Source organism: Microtus oregoni, unplaced genomic scaffold (assembly GCF_018167655.1).
Source record: "Microtus oregoni isolate MIOR12 unplaced genomic scaffold, Mior012 000000F_ref0000247, whole genome shotgun sequence".
NCBI classification, from domain to species: Eukaryota; Metazoa; Chordata; class Mammalia; order Rodentia; family Cricetidae; genus Microtus; species Microtus oregoni.
This window is the reverse complement of record NW_024543059.1, coordinates 80,338,635-80,352,230: the sequence shown is the minus strand read 5'-3', so window position 1 is coordinate 80,352,230 and position 13,596 is coordinate 80,338,635. Positions and strand designations below refer to the sequence as shown.

The 13,596-nt window shown below is 41.2% G+C and overlaps 1 protein-coding gene across 1 annotated transcript; it reads left to right on the top strand.

Annotated features, from left to right (window-relative positions):
- Nucleotides 1-6,112: 6,112 nt before the first annotated feature.
- LOC121450771 (fatty acid-binding protein, intestinal-like) lies at nt 6,113-10,951 on the top strand. Its single transcript, XM_041656061.1, has 4 exons — nt 6,113-6,339; nt 7,576-7,748; nt 10,164-10,274; nt 10,677-10,951. The coding sequence occupies exons 1-4, from the start codon at nt 6,273-6,275 to the stop codon at nt 10,725-10,727; spliced, it is 402 nt and encodes a 133-aa protein (XP_041511995.1). The 5' UTR covers nt 6,113-6,272; the 3' UTR covers nt 10,728-10,951.
- The last annotated feature ends 2,645 nt before the right edge of the window (nt 10,952-13,596 follow it).

Genomic DNA, 13,596 nt, shown 5'->3' with positions numbered 1-13,596 from the left:
ATATTAATGCAAAAATACTAAATAAAATACTGGCATATTGAATCCAAGAACACATCAGAACCATCAACCACCATGATCAAGTTGGCTTCATCCCAGAGATGCAGGAATGGTTCAATATACAAAAATCTGTTAACGTAATCCACCATATAAACAAGCTGAAAAATAAAAACCACATGATCATCTCATTAGATGCCAAATAAACTTTTGACAAAATACAACATCCCTCCTTGATAAAGGTCTTGGAACGAGCAGGGATACAAGGAACACACCTAAACATAATAAAGGCAATATACAGCAAGCCAACATTAAACTAAATGGAGAGAAACTCTCAGCGATTCCACTGAAATCAGGAACAAGACAAGGTTGTCCACTCTCTCCATATCTATTTAATATAGTTCTTGAGATCCTAGCCAGAGCAATAAGACACCAAAAGGAGATCAAGGTGATAACAAATTGGAAAAGAAGTCAAACTCTCACTGCTTGCTGATGATATGATAGTTTACATAAGCGATCCCCAAAATTCTACCAATGAATTTCTACAACTCATAAACACTTTCAGTAATATAGCAGGCTACAAGATTAACTAAAAAAAAAAATCAGTATTTCTCCTGTACACAGATGATAAAAGGGCTGGGGAAGAAATCAGAAAATCAACACCCTTCACAATAGCCACAAATAGCATAAAATATCTCAAAGTAACTCTAACCAAACAAGTGGAAGACTTGTATGACAAGAACATTAAATCTTTGAAGAAAGAAATCGAAGAAGACATCATAATGTGGAAAGATCTTCCTTGCTCCCGGATAGGCAGAATCAACATAGTAAAAATGGCAAGCTTACCAAAAGCAATCTACAGATTCAATGCAATGCCCATCAAAATCCCGGCAAAATTCTTCAAAGACCTTGAAAAAATGGTACTCAACTTCATATGGAAAAGCAAACAACCCAGGACAATAAAAGAACTTCTGGAGGCATCACAATCCCTGACTTCAAACTCTACTACAGAGCCACAATACTGAAAACATCCTGGTATTTGCATAAGAACAGACAGGAGGACCAATGGAACTGAATAGAAGACCTGGATATCAATCCACACATCTTCAAACACCTGATTTTTAACAAAGCAAAAAAATACAAAATGGAAAAAAGAAAGCATATTTAACAAGTGGTGCTGGCATAACTGGATATCAACATGTAGAAGAATGAAAATAGACCCATATCTATCACCATGCACAAAACTCAAGTCCAAATAGATCAAAGACCTCAACATAAAGCCAGCCACACTGAACCTTATAGGAGAGAAAGTGGGAAATACACTTGAACACATTGTCACAGGAGACCACTTTCTAAATATAACCCCAGCAGCACAGACACTGAGAGAAACAATTAGATAAATGGGACATCTTGAAACTGAAAATCTTCTGTAATGCAAAGATCATGGTCAATAAGACAAAACGACAGACTACAGAATGGGAAAAGATCTTCACTAACCCCACATCAGACAGAAGCCTGATCTCCAAATATACAAAGAACTCAAGAAATTGGTCACCAAAAGAACACATAATCCAATAATCCAATAAAAAAAATGAGTACAGACCTAAACAGAGAACTCTCAACAGAGGAATCAAAAGTGGCTGAAAGACACTTAAGGAAATGTTCAACATCCTTAGTCATCAGAGAAATGCAAATCAAAACAACTCTGAGATTCCATCTTACACCTGTAAGAACGGCCAAGATCAAAAACACTGATGACAACTTATGCTGGAGAGGCTGTGGGGAAAAGGGAACACTTCTGCATTGGTGGTGGGAATGCAAGATGGTATAACCCCTTTGGATATCAGTGTGGCAATTTCTCAGAAAATTAGAAAACAACCTTTCTCAAGAACCAATAATACCAATTTTGCACATATATCCAAAGGATGCTCAATCATGCCACAAGGACAAGTGCTCTACTATGTTCATAGCAGCTTTGTTTCTCATAGCCAGAACTTGGAAACAACCTAAATGCCCCTCGACTGAAGAATGGATAAGGAAAATGTGGTACCTTTACACAATGGAGTACTACACAGCAGAAAAAAATAATGACATCTTGAATTTCACAGGGAAATGGATGGAGCTAGAAAACATTATTTTGAGTGAGGTAACCCAGACCCATAAAACAATTATCACATGTATTCACTCATAGGTGGTTTTTAAACATAAAGCAAAGAAAACCAGCCTACAAACCACAGTCCCAGAGAACTTAGACAATGAGGACACTAAGAGAGACTTACATAGATCTAATCTACATGGAAAGTAGAAAGTAGGAAAAGACAAGATCTCCTGAGTAAATTGGGAGCATGGGGACCTTGGTGGAGGGTTGAAGGGGGCAGGGAGAGAAGAGGCAGGGAGGTGAACAGAGAAAAATGTAGAGCTCAATAAAAATCAATAAAAAATGCTCTCTATATAAAGTACTACTGTCTTTCTTTCTATGTGAGGAAACTGAGGCTCAGGCAGGTTCACCAATCTGACGTCATGCATGGTAGCGGTTGTTATGATTGCAGTGTTAGTACTTCCTTGTTTGTTTCTAAAACACGTGCTTCTTTTTAAATATATCATATTTCTACTCCATTGGCCAGAGATTGGCCTTACTTTTGTAATAAAGATTGGATCTATTACCGCTAAGCTTAAAAAAATTGTATTTTTTTCTTCTTTTTTTATTTTTTTTAACTTTTTTTTATTGAGAAAAGAGAAAAAAAAAACAAATTTCCTCCTCCTCCCAGCCTCCCATTTCCCTCCCCCTCCTCCCACCCTTCTCCCCCTCCCCCCACTCCTCTCCCCCTCCCTCTCCAGCCCAAAGAGCAGTCAGATTTCCCTGCCCTGTGGTAAGTCCTAGGTCCTCCCCCCTCCGTGCATTTCTAGGAAGGTGAACATCCAAACTGGCTAGGCTCCCACAAAGCCAGCACATTACGTAGGTTCAAAACCCCGTGCCATTGTCCTTGGGTTCTCATCAGCCCTCATTGTTGGCCATGCTCAGAGAGTCCAGTTTTATCCCATGCTTTTTCAGTCACAGTCCAGCTGGCCTTGGTGAGCTCCCAATAGATCAGCTCCACTGTCTCAGTGGGTGGGTGCTCCCCTCGTGGTCCCGACTTCTTTGCTCATGTTCTCCCTCCTTCTGCTCCTCATCGGGACCTTGGGAGCTCAGTCCAGTGCTCCAGTGTGGGTCTCTGTCTCTGTCTCCATCCATCACCAGATGAAGGTTCTATGATGATATGCAAGATATTCGTCAGTATTGCTCTAGGATAGGGTCATTTCAGGTTCCCCATCCTCAGCTGCCCAAAGAACTAACTGGGGACCTCGGCTTGGGTATCTGGGAGCCACTCTAGGTTCAAGTCTCTTGCCAACCCTAAGGTGGCTCCCTTAACTAAGAACCGTGCTTCCGTGCTCCCCCATCCAACCTTCCTTCATCCCAATCCTCCCCCTTTCCCAAGCTCCCCCCCATTCTCCCCCCTCCCCCCTCTCTCCCCATCTCCCCTTACCCCCATCCCACCCCACCCCCAAGATCTCAATTTTCTCCCCGGCAATTTTGTCTACTTCCCATAGCCAAGAGGACAACTATATGCTTTTCCTTTGGTTCACCTTCTTACTTAGCTTCTTTGGGATCACCAAGTGTAGACTCCGTGACCCTTGTTTATGGCTAGAAACCAATTATGAGTGAGTACATCCCATGTTCATCTTTTTGGGTCTGGGACACCTCACTCAGGATAGTGTTTTCTATTTCCATCCATTTGCATGCAAAATTCGAGAAGTTATTGTTTTTTACCGCAGCATAGTACTCTAATGTGTAGATATTCCACACTTTCTTCATCCATTCTTCCATTGAAGGGCATCTAGGTTGTTTCCAGGTTCTGGCTATTACAAATAATACTGCTATGAACATAGTTGAACAAATGCTCTTGTCATGTGATAGGGCATCTCTTGGGTATATTCCCAGGAGTGGTATTGCTGGGTCCAGGGGTAAGTTGATCCCGAATTTCCTGAGAAACCGAAACACCGATTTCCAAAGTGGTTGCACAAGATTGCATTCCCACCAGCAATGGATGAGTGTTCCCCTTCCTCCACAGCCTCTCCAGCAAAGGCTATCATTGGAGTTTTTTATTTTAGCCATTCTGACAGGTGTAAGATGATATCTCAAAGTTGTTTTGATTTGCATTTCCCTGATTGCTAAGGAGGTTGAGCATGACCTTAAGTGTCTTTTGGCCATTTGAACTTCCTCTGCTGAGAATTCTCTGTTCAGTTCAGTGCCCCATTTTTTAATTGGGTTAATTAGCATTTTAAAAGGATATGGAAGCAGAGAGGGAAATCAGAGAAGCTTCACCTTTCACAATAGCCACAAACAGCATAAAATATCTTGGGGTAACTCTAACCAAGGAAGTGAAAGATCTATTTGACAAGAACTTTAAGGCATTGAAGAAAGAAATTGAGGAGTATACCAGAAAATGGAAGGACCTTCCTTGCTCTTGGATTGGGAGGATCAACATAGTAAAAATGGCAATTCTACCAAAGGCAATTTATAGATTCAATGCGATCCCCATCAGGGTCCCATCAAAATTCTTCACAGATCTTGAGAGGACAATAATCAACTTTATATGGAAAAACAAAAAACCCAGGATAGCCAAAACAATCCTATACAATAAAGGATTGTCTGGAGGCATTACCATCCCTGACTTCAAACTCTATTACAGAGCTACAGTGATGAAAACAGTGTGGTACTGGCATAAAAACAGAGAAGTTGACCAATGGAATCGTATAGAAGACCCGAATTTTAACCCACAAACCTATAAACACCTCATTTTTGATAAAGGAGCCAAAAGTATACAATGGAAGAAAGAAAGCATTTTTAACAAATGGTGCTGGCATAACTGGATGTCAACCTGTAGAAGAATGAAAATAGACCCATATCTATCACCATGCACAAAACTCAAGTCCAAATGGATTAAAGACCTCACTATCAGTCAGAACACAGTGAACCTGATAGAAGAGAAAGTGGGAAGTACCCTACAGGAGATGGGCACAGGAGATCGCTTCCTATGTGTAACCCCAACAGCACAGACTTTAAGGGCAACATTGAATAAATGGGACCTACTAAAACTGAGAAGCTTCTGTAAAGCAAAGGACACTGTCACCAAGACAAATAGGCAACCTACTGACTGGGAGAAGATCTTCACCAACCCCGCAACAGACAAAGGTCTGATCTCCAAAATACAAAAAATTGTATTTTTAATTGTGTGCACTTATGTGTCTGTGTGAGGGTTTGTGTGTGCATGAACAAGGTGCTGACAGAATCTGGAAGAAGGCATCCATTGCCCCAGGACTGGAGTTACATGCAGCTAAGAGTCAGCCTATGTGGGTGCTAGGAATCAGAGTCCTCTGTAAGAGCATTTGGTGGCTTTTTGTTTGTATGCTTTTTGCTGTTGTTCCTTTGTTTGTTTGTTTGCTTGAAACACAGTCTTGTTCCCTAGCTGTCTGGAAACTCCCTGTAGATCAGGCTGTCATCAAACTAGAGAGATCCATCTGCCTTTGCCTCCTAAGTACTGAGATTAAAGTCGTATGTCATATGCCATCACACCCAGCTACAGCATGTACTCACAGTCTACTGAGCAATCTTTCTAACCTATGGCTTCTTTAAATCGTTTTAAATTATTCTTTGAAAATTTCATACTTTTGTACAAATTAATTATAACATTCCACCATCGTCTCCCTCCAGCTCCCTTAATGGTCCCCATCTCATCACCTTCCCAATTTCACGGCCTCCTTGGTTGTTATAATAACTGTTGCCCATGAATGTAGGTCTACCTATTGGAGGATTGGTACCCTACTAGCCAAGTTCCCAAATGACAGTGTCACATCCTCCATCAACAGTCACCAACATCCAGAGGCTTCTAAATTCACCAATCCCTGTAAGTAGTGGACTGCCTGAGAAGCTGTTTTGTAGGCTTTACCATACAGGTCTGTAATTTGACACGGCAACAAGACTACATGATGTCATTTACAAGGTTCAAGGTGGAGAACTGAGCAATCAACTTTTCTCAAAGAGTCTCAGGTATAGATGCAAAGAAAGCATGGAAAGAGAAGCCGAATGGGGCATGGCGTGTTAAGTAGTTAGGCAATCTCTTGAACTTTAAACTTCCACATCACAGTATGGATTGGTTCGAAGATAAGAAGTAGGATAAATTCTCTCTCGTGGACAGGACCGAATCTCTGCTTTCCCAGAGGCGCACACAGCTGAGGCCATGGCATTTGACGGCAGTTGGAAAGTAGACCGCAGTGACAACTATGAAAAGTTCATGGAGCAAATGGGTAAGCACTGTCTACCTGGGCGGCTCAGCGTTTGCTTTCTCCTGTGTGTGGTAGAGAATGCCTGGTGATGTAAGGCTTCAGGTGTGATGGTGCAAAGCCGGGAAATCCGCATCCATGCTTGCTGCTTTAGGAAGGACATCTTGTCTCCCTAGGGCAAGTGTTAGAGTCCCTGTGTTTTCTTTCCTTGCCTGTTGCACCTATGCAACTGAAAACTGAAGAAAGAAAATTCTAGTGAGTTATGATAATTTCCAGAGTTTAAAATATATAGATTATAGGCAGTAAAAGAATAAAAACTTTTAATAAAGAAAATAATTTTATCACAACTAATCTTGAATAAATTCTATGTAATTCTCTTCTCTGTGCTATCTAACTTTAGAAATAAACACAAAAAGCTGTGTGTTCTCTGTGGAGGTGTAATTTGACTATTACCAATGTTATAAATGTCTACTAATATTCTGGCAACCTACACTACAAAATTAAGCAAAGAATTATGTATCATTTCCCAAAATAAAACCCACATAAATGTCTTATACTTTAATAATTCTGAATTTATGTTTATGAAATTTGTGCATTTTATAATGAATTTAATCATAAAAATTTCTAAGGTTTCTGGTTTTAGATCAATTAGAAATGCCACAAAAGTCAGAAAAATTATGAAGCAAGCAAAACCTGGTGCTATCTGCCTGTGATTTTAACTCTTCAAGAGTGAAGTGGGAGCATCTTAAGTTAAAGGCTAGCCTAGGCTATGCAGTAAGTTTGGAACCTGCACGGGTTCTAAAGACCCAGTTTCAAACAGCAACAACAACAAAACAAATTCAATCTTGAAAGCAGTGTTGAAAATTAGTAAACATCCAGATAGAAACTTGTGTTTCTTTAATATATGAATATATATTATTTAATAATTATTCAGTTCTCCATTTCACCTTGCTGAAACTTGCCTGGACACTGAAGCACAAAGTTGGTTGTCTCGCTAACATCACCCAGGGCTCAGGTGCTGCAGTTTGTTGCTTCATTTGCACTTTCTTAGTTTGGAAAAGCTGCTCGAACCCTTTCTCCGGATCTGCCAGAGCTTCGGCTTTCTCTCAAAGCGTCTCAGTGTTGCCTTGCACACACGACAGTTTGCTCTTTCTCCTCCACCCACAAAATAAAGATGAGCAAACAAGACAAATTTAAAAAGGCAAACACTCTCTGTGACATAATTATTTCTTGTTCTCTCCAATCTCTCTCCTTTCACAGGCATTAATGTGGTGAAACGGAAGCTTGCGACACACGACAACTTGAAACTGACCATCCAACAAGAAGGAAACAAATTCACAGTCAATGAGTCCAGCACCTTCCGCACCATCAACATTGTGTTTGAACTTGGTGTCAACTTTTCTTATACTCTAGCAGATGGAACAGAACTCAATGTAAGACTTTTTTCTTTTTTATAAACAATGCATTCTTGATTTTTTTTTTTTACCAATACTCATGTAGTGTTTATCTCATGTAGTGGTTCAGCTAATGCAAACTCGTTCATTTATTGAAGAGGTCAACAAAGTCTGTTCATATTTTATATCGCACACATTGGTACATGTTTAAATGTAGTATTTCACTGTGATGCACATCTGTAAAATAGCTATACTGAACAGTAAGATTTATAATAACCCGCTTAAGATGAATTGAGTATACGGATAGTCACAGGGTGTCTCACTTAGGGTTTATGCTGCTCTGAAGAGACACCATGGCCACAGCAATTTTTATTTTTTACTTTTCTAAGGATCTATTTTATTTATTATGTATAGTGTTCTGTCTGTATGTATGCCTGCATACCATAAGAGGGTGTCAGATCTCATTATGGATGGCTGTAAGCCACCATGTTGTTGTTGGGAATGGAACTCAGGACCTCTGGAAGAGCAGCACCCAGTGCCCTTTATCTGTGTGCCTTCTCTCCAGCCCCAGCAATTTAATAAAATAAAACATTTCATTGGGCTGCTTATAAATTCAGAGATCCAGTCCATCATCATCATGGTGGGACATGGTGGTGTGCAGGCAGACATGGTGCTGGAGAAGGAGCTGAGAGTTAATGCATCTTGATCTGGAGGCAACAGGAAGTGAACTGTCACTGGGCATGGCTTGAGCATAGGAGACCTCAAAGCCCACTCCAACAGTGACACTCTTCCTCCAACAAGGCTACACCTGCTCCAACAAAGTCATACCTCCTAATAGTGCCACTCCTTATGGGGGTCATTTTCTTTCAAACCACCACCCGAGGGAATGGGAAGTTCTGCGTTTTCAGCTCTTCTTGCTGGGAGACCACAAGCTGTTTGTGTTTAAAATATGCAAACACAATAGCTGTTTATAAATGTCCTTGGACAATAAACTTAGAAGCCCGGAATGTAGTTGAATCAGGAGACTGTAACAAGCAGCAAACTCTGGGTTGTGTTTACAGCACTATATAAAAGCTGGGCATGGTCACACACACCTGTAATCCCAGGACTTGGGAACTGGAGTCAGAGGATCATAAAGTCAAGCTTTAACTCACATACAGAGCAAGGTTGAGGCCAGCCTGGACTATATGAGATCTCATCTAAACAAAAGCATTGCTTAGAAAATTAATGAATGAGAGCAAAGGGGACAAGACCATGATGGGGACACGCACAGAAACAGCTGCCCTGAGCTAGGAGACCTCACTGACTCTGGACGGATAACAGGGAAACCTGCATAGGACCAAACCAGGCCCTCTGATTTGTCGTGTGGCTGGGGAAGTTTGTGGGGCCACTGGCAGTGGAACCTGCTTCAACTCGTATCTAGGTGCGCATTCTTTTTGGAGGGGTACCTTGCTCAGCCTAGATTTAGGGAGAGGGCCTTAGTTATGCCTATAAGTGAAGTGTCAAACTTTGTTGATTCCCCATGGGAAGCCTTACCCTTTCTGAGGAGTGAATGGGGGGGAGGGAGAGGAAGGGAGAGGAAGCAGGAGAAGGGGAGGGAGTGGGACCGGGGATAGCTCTGTAAATTGAGAAAAGATTGAATTTTTAAAAAAATCTTAATTAAGAAAAGACAAAAGGATAATGAATGACTGAGTAGACAAATGTGAAAGTCTAATAAATTATAGATCATTAAGAATGTCCCTTTCAATGGACAGGGTAAAACATTTTAGGGACTTGGGCTTTTAAATTAATTTTTCAAAAAGTATTTTTAGCCTCAGAGTTTCCTAGCTACGTATACTTGTAGTGACGTGTGTGCAGCTCTCGCACATGCCCACTGCAGAGGGAGAGGCCAGAGGAGGACAGGAAGTGCCCTCATCCACTACTGTATCTCACTGAACCTGGAGGTAGGCTGATGGCCATGAAGCCCCCATGATCCTCCTGTCTCTGCCCTCTGCAGTGCTGGTGCCATAGGCGTGTGTGAGCACACCTGGCTTTGTACGTGGACTCTGGAGATGTGAATTCAGGTCCTCATGATTGGGTTACGAGTTCTCTCACCAGCTGAGCCATCAGCCCTGCAATGACAGTGTAGCTGTGAATATTTTATCCCTAATGATAATCCCTTCTCATCTGCACTAAAACTCGGCACATAGCAATTGTCAGCAGAGTGGTGCTTAACAGTTCCCAGGGCAGCCTTGGCTCCCGCAGCTCGGGGCCAGTCCTCTTTCTGACTTGTGAGGAGCTGCTCTGTCATTCCACAGTCGCTGCACATGTAAAATGGGGGCAATGTATTACTGCATGGCGTCTATAGGGCCACTGTGAAAATGTGGGTCTGTAAAACTGGAAATCGTGTTAAAGACAGGTAAGACCATAAATAATAATAATAATAATAAATTCTGCATTATTGTTGTGGTGCAGGGGACCTGGAACCTTGAGGGAAATAATAGACTTATTGGAAAATTCACACGAGTAGACAATGGAAAGGAGCTGGTTGCTGTCCGAGAAGTTTCTGGTAATGAGCTAATCCAGGTAAGTTGTAAAAAAGATTTACAACTACATTCCAAAGACAAAAATGGCCATGAACAAGAATTTTGTCACTGCTGAGCTGTACCTTCAATAAGCAAATTGCTACTTCTCTCTTGTAAATATATATAAATATATGTGTCATATATATATGAGACATTTGTTAATTGGGGAGAGTTTACATATAAGTACATTAATTTCTGCTTTAACAAAAAAGTCAAATGTCTACAAAGCAAAATGTAATTTTAATGGTCTATCCTATATCTTCCTAAAATGCTTCTAACAAATATAAGAAAATACAGAACAGCCTCTAACGTTATTGTTTTTCTTAATTTTGGATTAACAAATTCTTAAGTGAATTGACACATATCTTAATTAAAACGTTCTATGGTTGTAAACATCTTTCAGACCTACACATATGAAGGAGTCGAGGCCAAGCGGTTCTTTAAGAAGGCATGAGCAAGCTTCTTGGAGCCCAGAGCAGCACTGAAGAGCTGAACTTTGGTCAGACTTCTCTCTCCATCATGTTAATGAGAGAGAGATCCATCCTTCCCTGAACACCGGCAAATTTCCAGTCTTGTCAATGCCCAAAATGTAACTGCGAGTTAGGACATTGTTTGCTTTATGTTCCTAAAGACATATATGAAGTGGTATTTAAACGGAAAATAAATATTGTTCTCACATCTCTTTGTAAGTAGTGTTTCCTTAAATTAAAAGAAAAGTTTCGTGTTATATGCATTGATGGCTGTTTTTTAAATACTTTATTTGTGTGTGTACTGAACTGTAATTTTTCTGAACATTTTTAAATTGATGTGACATCCACAAAACACCTTGAGTGGTCCCTCCTATGGAGCTGGTCTGCAAAAAAAATGTTTATTATATAATCATGTGTTCTTTTATTCTACAGAAAATGGACCAAAATGTAGATCGAAAACTTTCCTTTGAGGAGATGGAAATTCTCTTCAGTTCTCTCTCCCTGGGCCTGTGTGTGACCAAGTCTTACCCTGGCCAATGAGAACTCTTAGTTCTGGCCCAGTCTTAGGCTAACCACTGTGAACTTGAGAAGCCACTTCACTGCTTTGGGATCTAGTTCAGGCATCTTTAAAATGAGGTGATTGGACTAGGTTTCTAAACTCCTTTCATATACATATAAAAGTGTCTGAACAACAGTTGTGTGTGTGTCTCCAAAGAACAGTAACTCTCCCTTTCTTTCTTTTTCTTTTTTTCTTTTTTTTATGTTTTTTTTTTTTTTTTGATACAGGGTTTCTGTGTAACAGTCCTAGCTGTCCTGGAACTAGTTGAAGTCCAGGCTAGCCTCGAATCCTCCTGAGTGGGTGAGTGCTGGGATTAAAGTTGTGTGCTACCACCACTCCACTAAATCTCCCGTTCTTAAGCAACCATTTGGGAATATGCCGCGGGGGAGAGAGTGCTGGGGTGTTAGAGAGCATGGGGTGGGGAGAGAACTATCACGTATGTTGTTAAACATGGCTGCTTTCATGGGCTCACAACCCGTTCTGGCTCAGGAAGACTCTATGTTTGTTTTACTGTCTTGATGTTACTGTTGTAATAGTCTCAATAGCAAGGAGCCCTTCTATTTTTTTCTTTTTTCCTTCATTTCATGTGTGTGTATACATGTTTATGTTTGTATGTCCTCGTGTATCAGAGTGCTTGTACACATACATGTGTGCCTAGGTGTGTATGGAGGCCAGAAGTTGACACTGAATATCTTTCTCTATTCCTCTTCACCATATTTTAGGGAACAAAATCTCTAACCGAACATGGAGCTCATCCATCAGTGGCTGGCAGGCCAGAAAACTCTGGGGACCCTCCTGTATCTACTGCCCTCCCAACATTGGGGTACAGTGGTACAGCACTATACCCAGGTTTTACATGGGTGCTAGGGATCATAACGTGGGCCCCCTCATTTGTGTAGCAAGCAATTTACGCCAGAGCCAGCTGAGATCTCAGTTCCTTTGGTATTTGTACTGACCCTGCAAAGGACTTACCTAATCCTATCCCTAGGGGTCGACTGTTCTTAAGTACAGAAAGCATGGAGCCAATCCGAAGTCATGGTGATGGACTGTTCCAGAGGGTGTCTCAGTTCACCTGTTCTAGAATACAGGGTTATAGAAGTCCCCTTGCTGTATAAACCAGATTTCCAAAAATGAAGATAGAATACGAAATTGCAATCTGGTAGTCAGGGCTTAGGACTGGGAGAAGGTGAAGATTAGTAGAAATCAGAAGAGAGGTCTGAGTGCTCCTGAGTCTCAGCCCAGTAGCAAGGTCAAGTCTCCTTTCCAAAAATTCTATCACACACACACACACACACACACACACACACACACACACACACGGAGGCTCTTTCATGCTAATTCCATGAGAGTTAAAGAGCAGACCTCTTCCTGAGCTTACTGAAACACCTCTCTGTGTAAAGGAGCACACGACTGAGGCCATTCCTTTGCTCCACTTCCAGATAATGTGACAACAGAGTTTGAGCAGGGACGCCGAAGGGCAGACATGTGACACAGTTTCCCTTTATCCAATGATCTGAGCAGGAAGAACGGATGAGCACAGCTCCACACTCCAGCCCAGATAAGTGCTTGTCCTCTGGGCTCCAGAGCAGAGCTTTTCACCTCTTCATTTTTTTGTTTTGTTTAAGTTAATTTTCCACACAATCTATGTTGATCATGTTTTCCTCCTCTCCTGCCTCCTCCCAGAGCCTCCTCACCTGCCTACCCATGCAACTTTCTCCTTAAAAAAACAAAAAGCAACCCCTCCCATCTCTACAAAACTACAGAATTGTAACGGCGTAAACGAATGCAGACAGATTGTAAATATATATATATATCTATAGCTTTAATGTAGAAATAGACTTACAGAACCACCGTTCCCGCGGAGACCAGGAAAGCAGAAGCAAGGCTGGGAGCACGCTTGCCAAATTTATAGGCAGACATTAGCCCGAGGCGAACACGCCCCCCGAGGGGCGGAACTTATCCCTACATCTCCCCTTTTTGTCTAAATAAGACAGAACCAAATCAAATGCAACTATATACAATAACAACAAATAATAAATATAACAAACAATATTGAGAACAAAAGCTTTGCTAAACATTCTATCTCAAGGAATCCAAATAATGTAGAGAGTAACTACAATTATATAATCTTCAACTTCGTCAAAGATCTGAGAAGGGAATAAACACTACTCAACAAACGAGATGTATCCAAAATGTGCAACAATTGACAGAGACAACTGACTACCTGGGCAATCACCCAAAGTCTCGTCTGCAACGTTGAGTCAACCAATTTTGGCTAAGGCCTAACATAACTG

Bases quoted from the DNA above. Each gene is read 5' to 3' on its own strand.
- LOC121450771 (XM_041656061.1), top strand. From the start codon at position 6,273: ATGGCATTTGACGGCAGTTGGAAAGTAGACCGCAGTGACAACTATGAA. The intron at 6,340-7,575 runs GTAAGCACTGTC...CTCCTTTCACAG, and splicing joins AAAGTTCATGGAGCAAATGG to GCATTAATGTGGTGAAACGG. The intron at 10,275-10,676 runs GTAAGTTGTAAA...AACATCTTTCAG, and splicing joins CTGGTAATGAGCTAATCCAG to ACCTACACATATGAAGGAGT.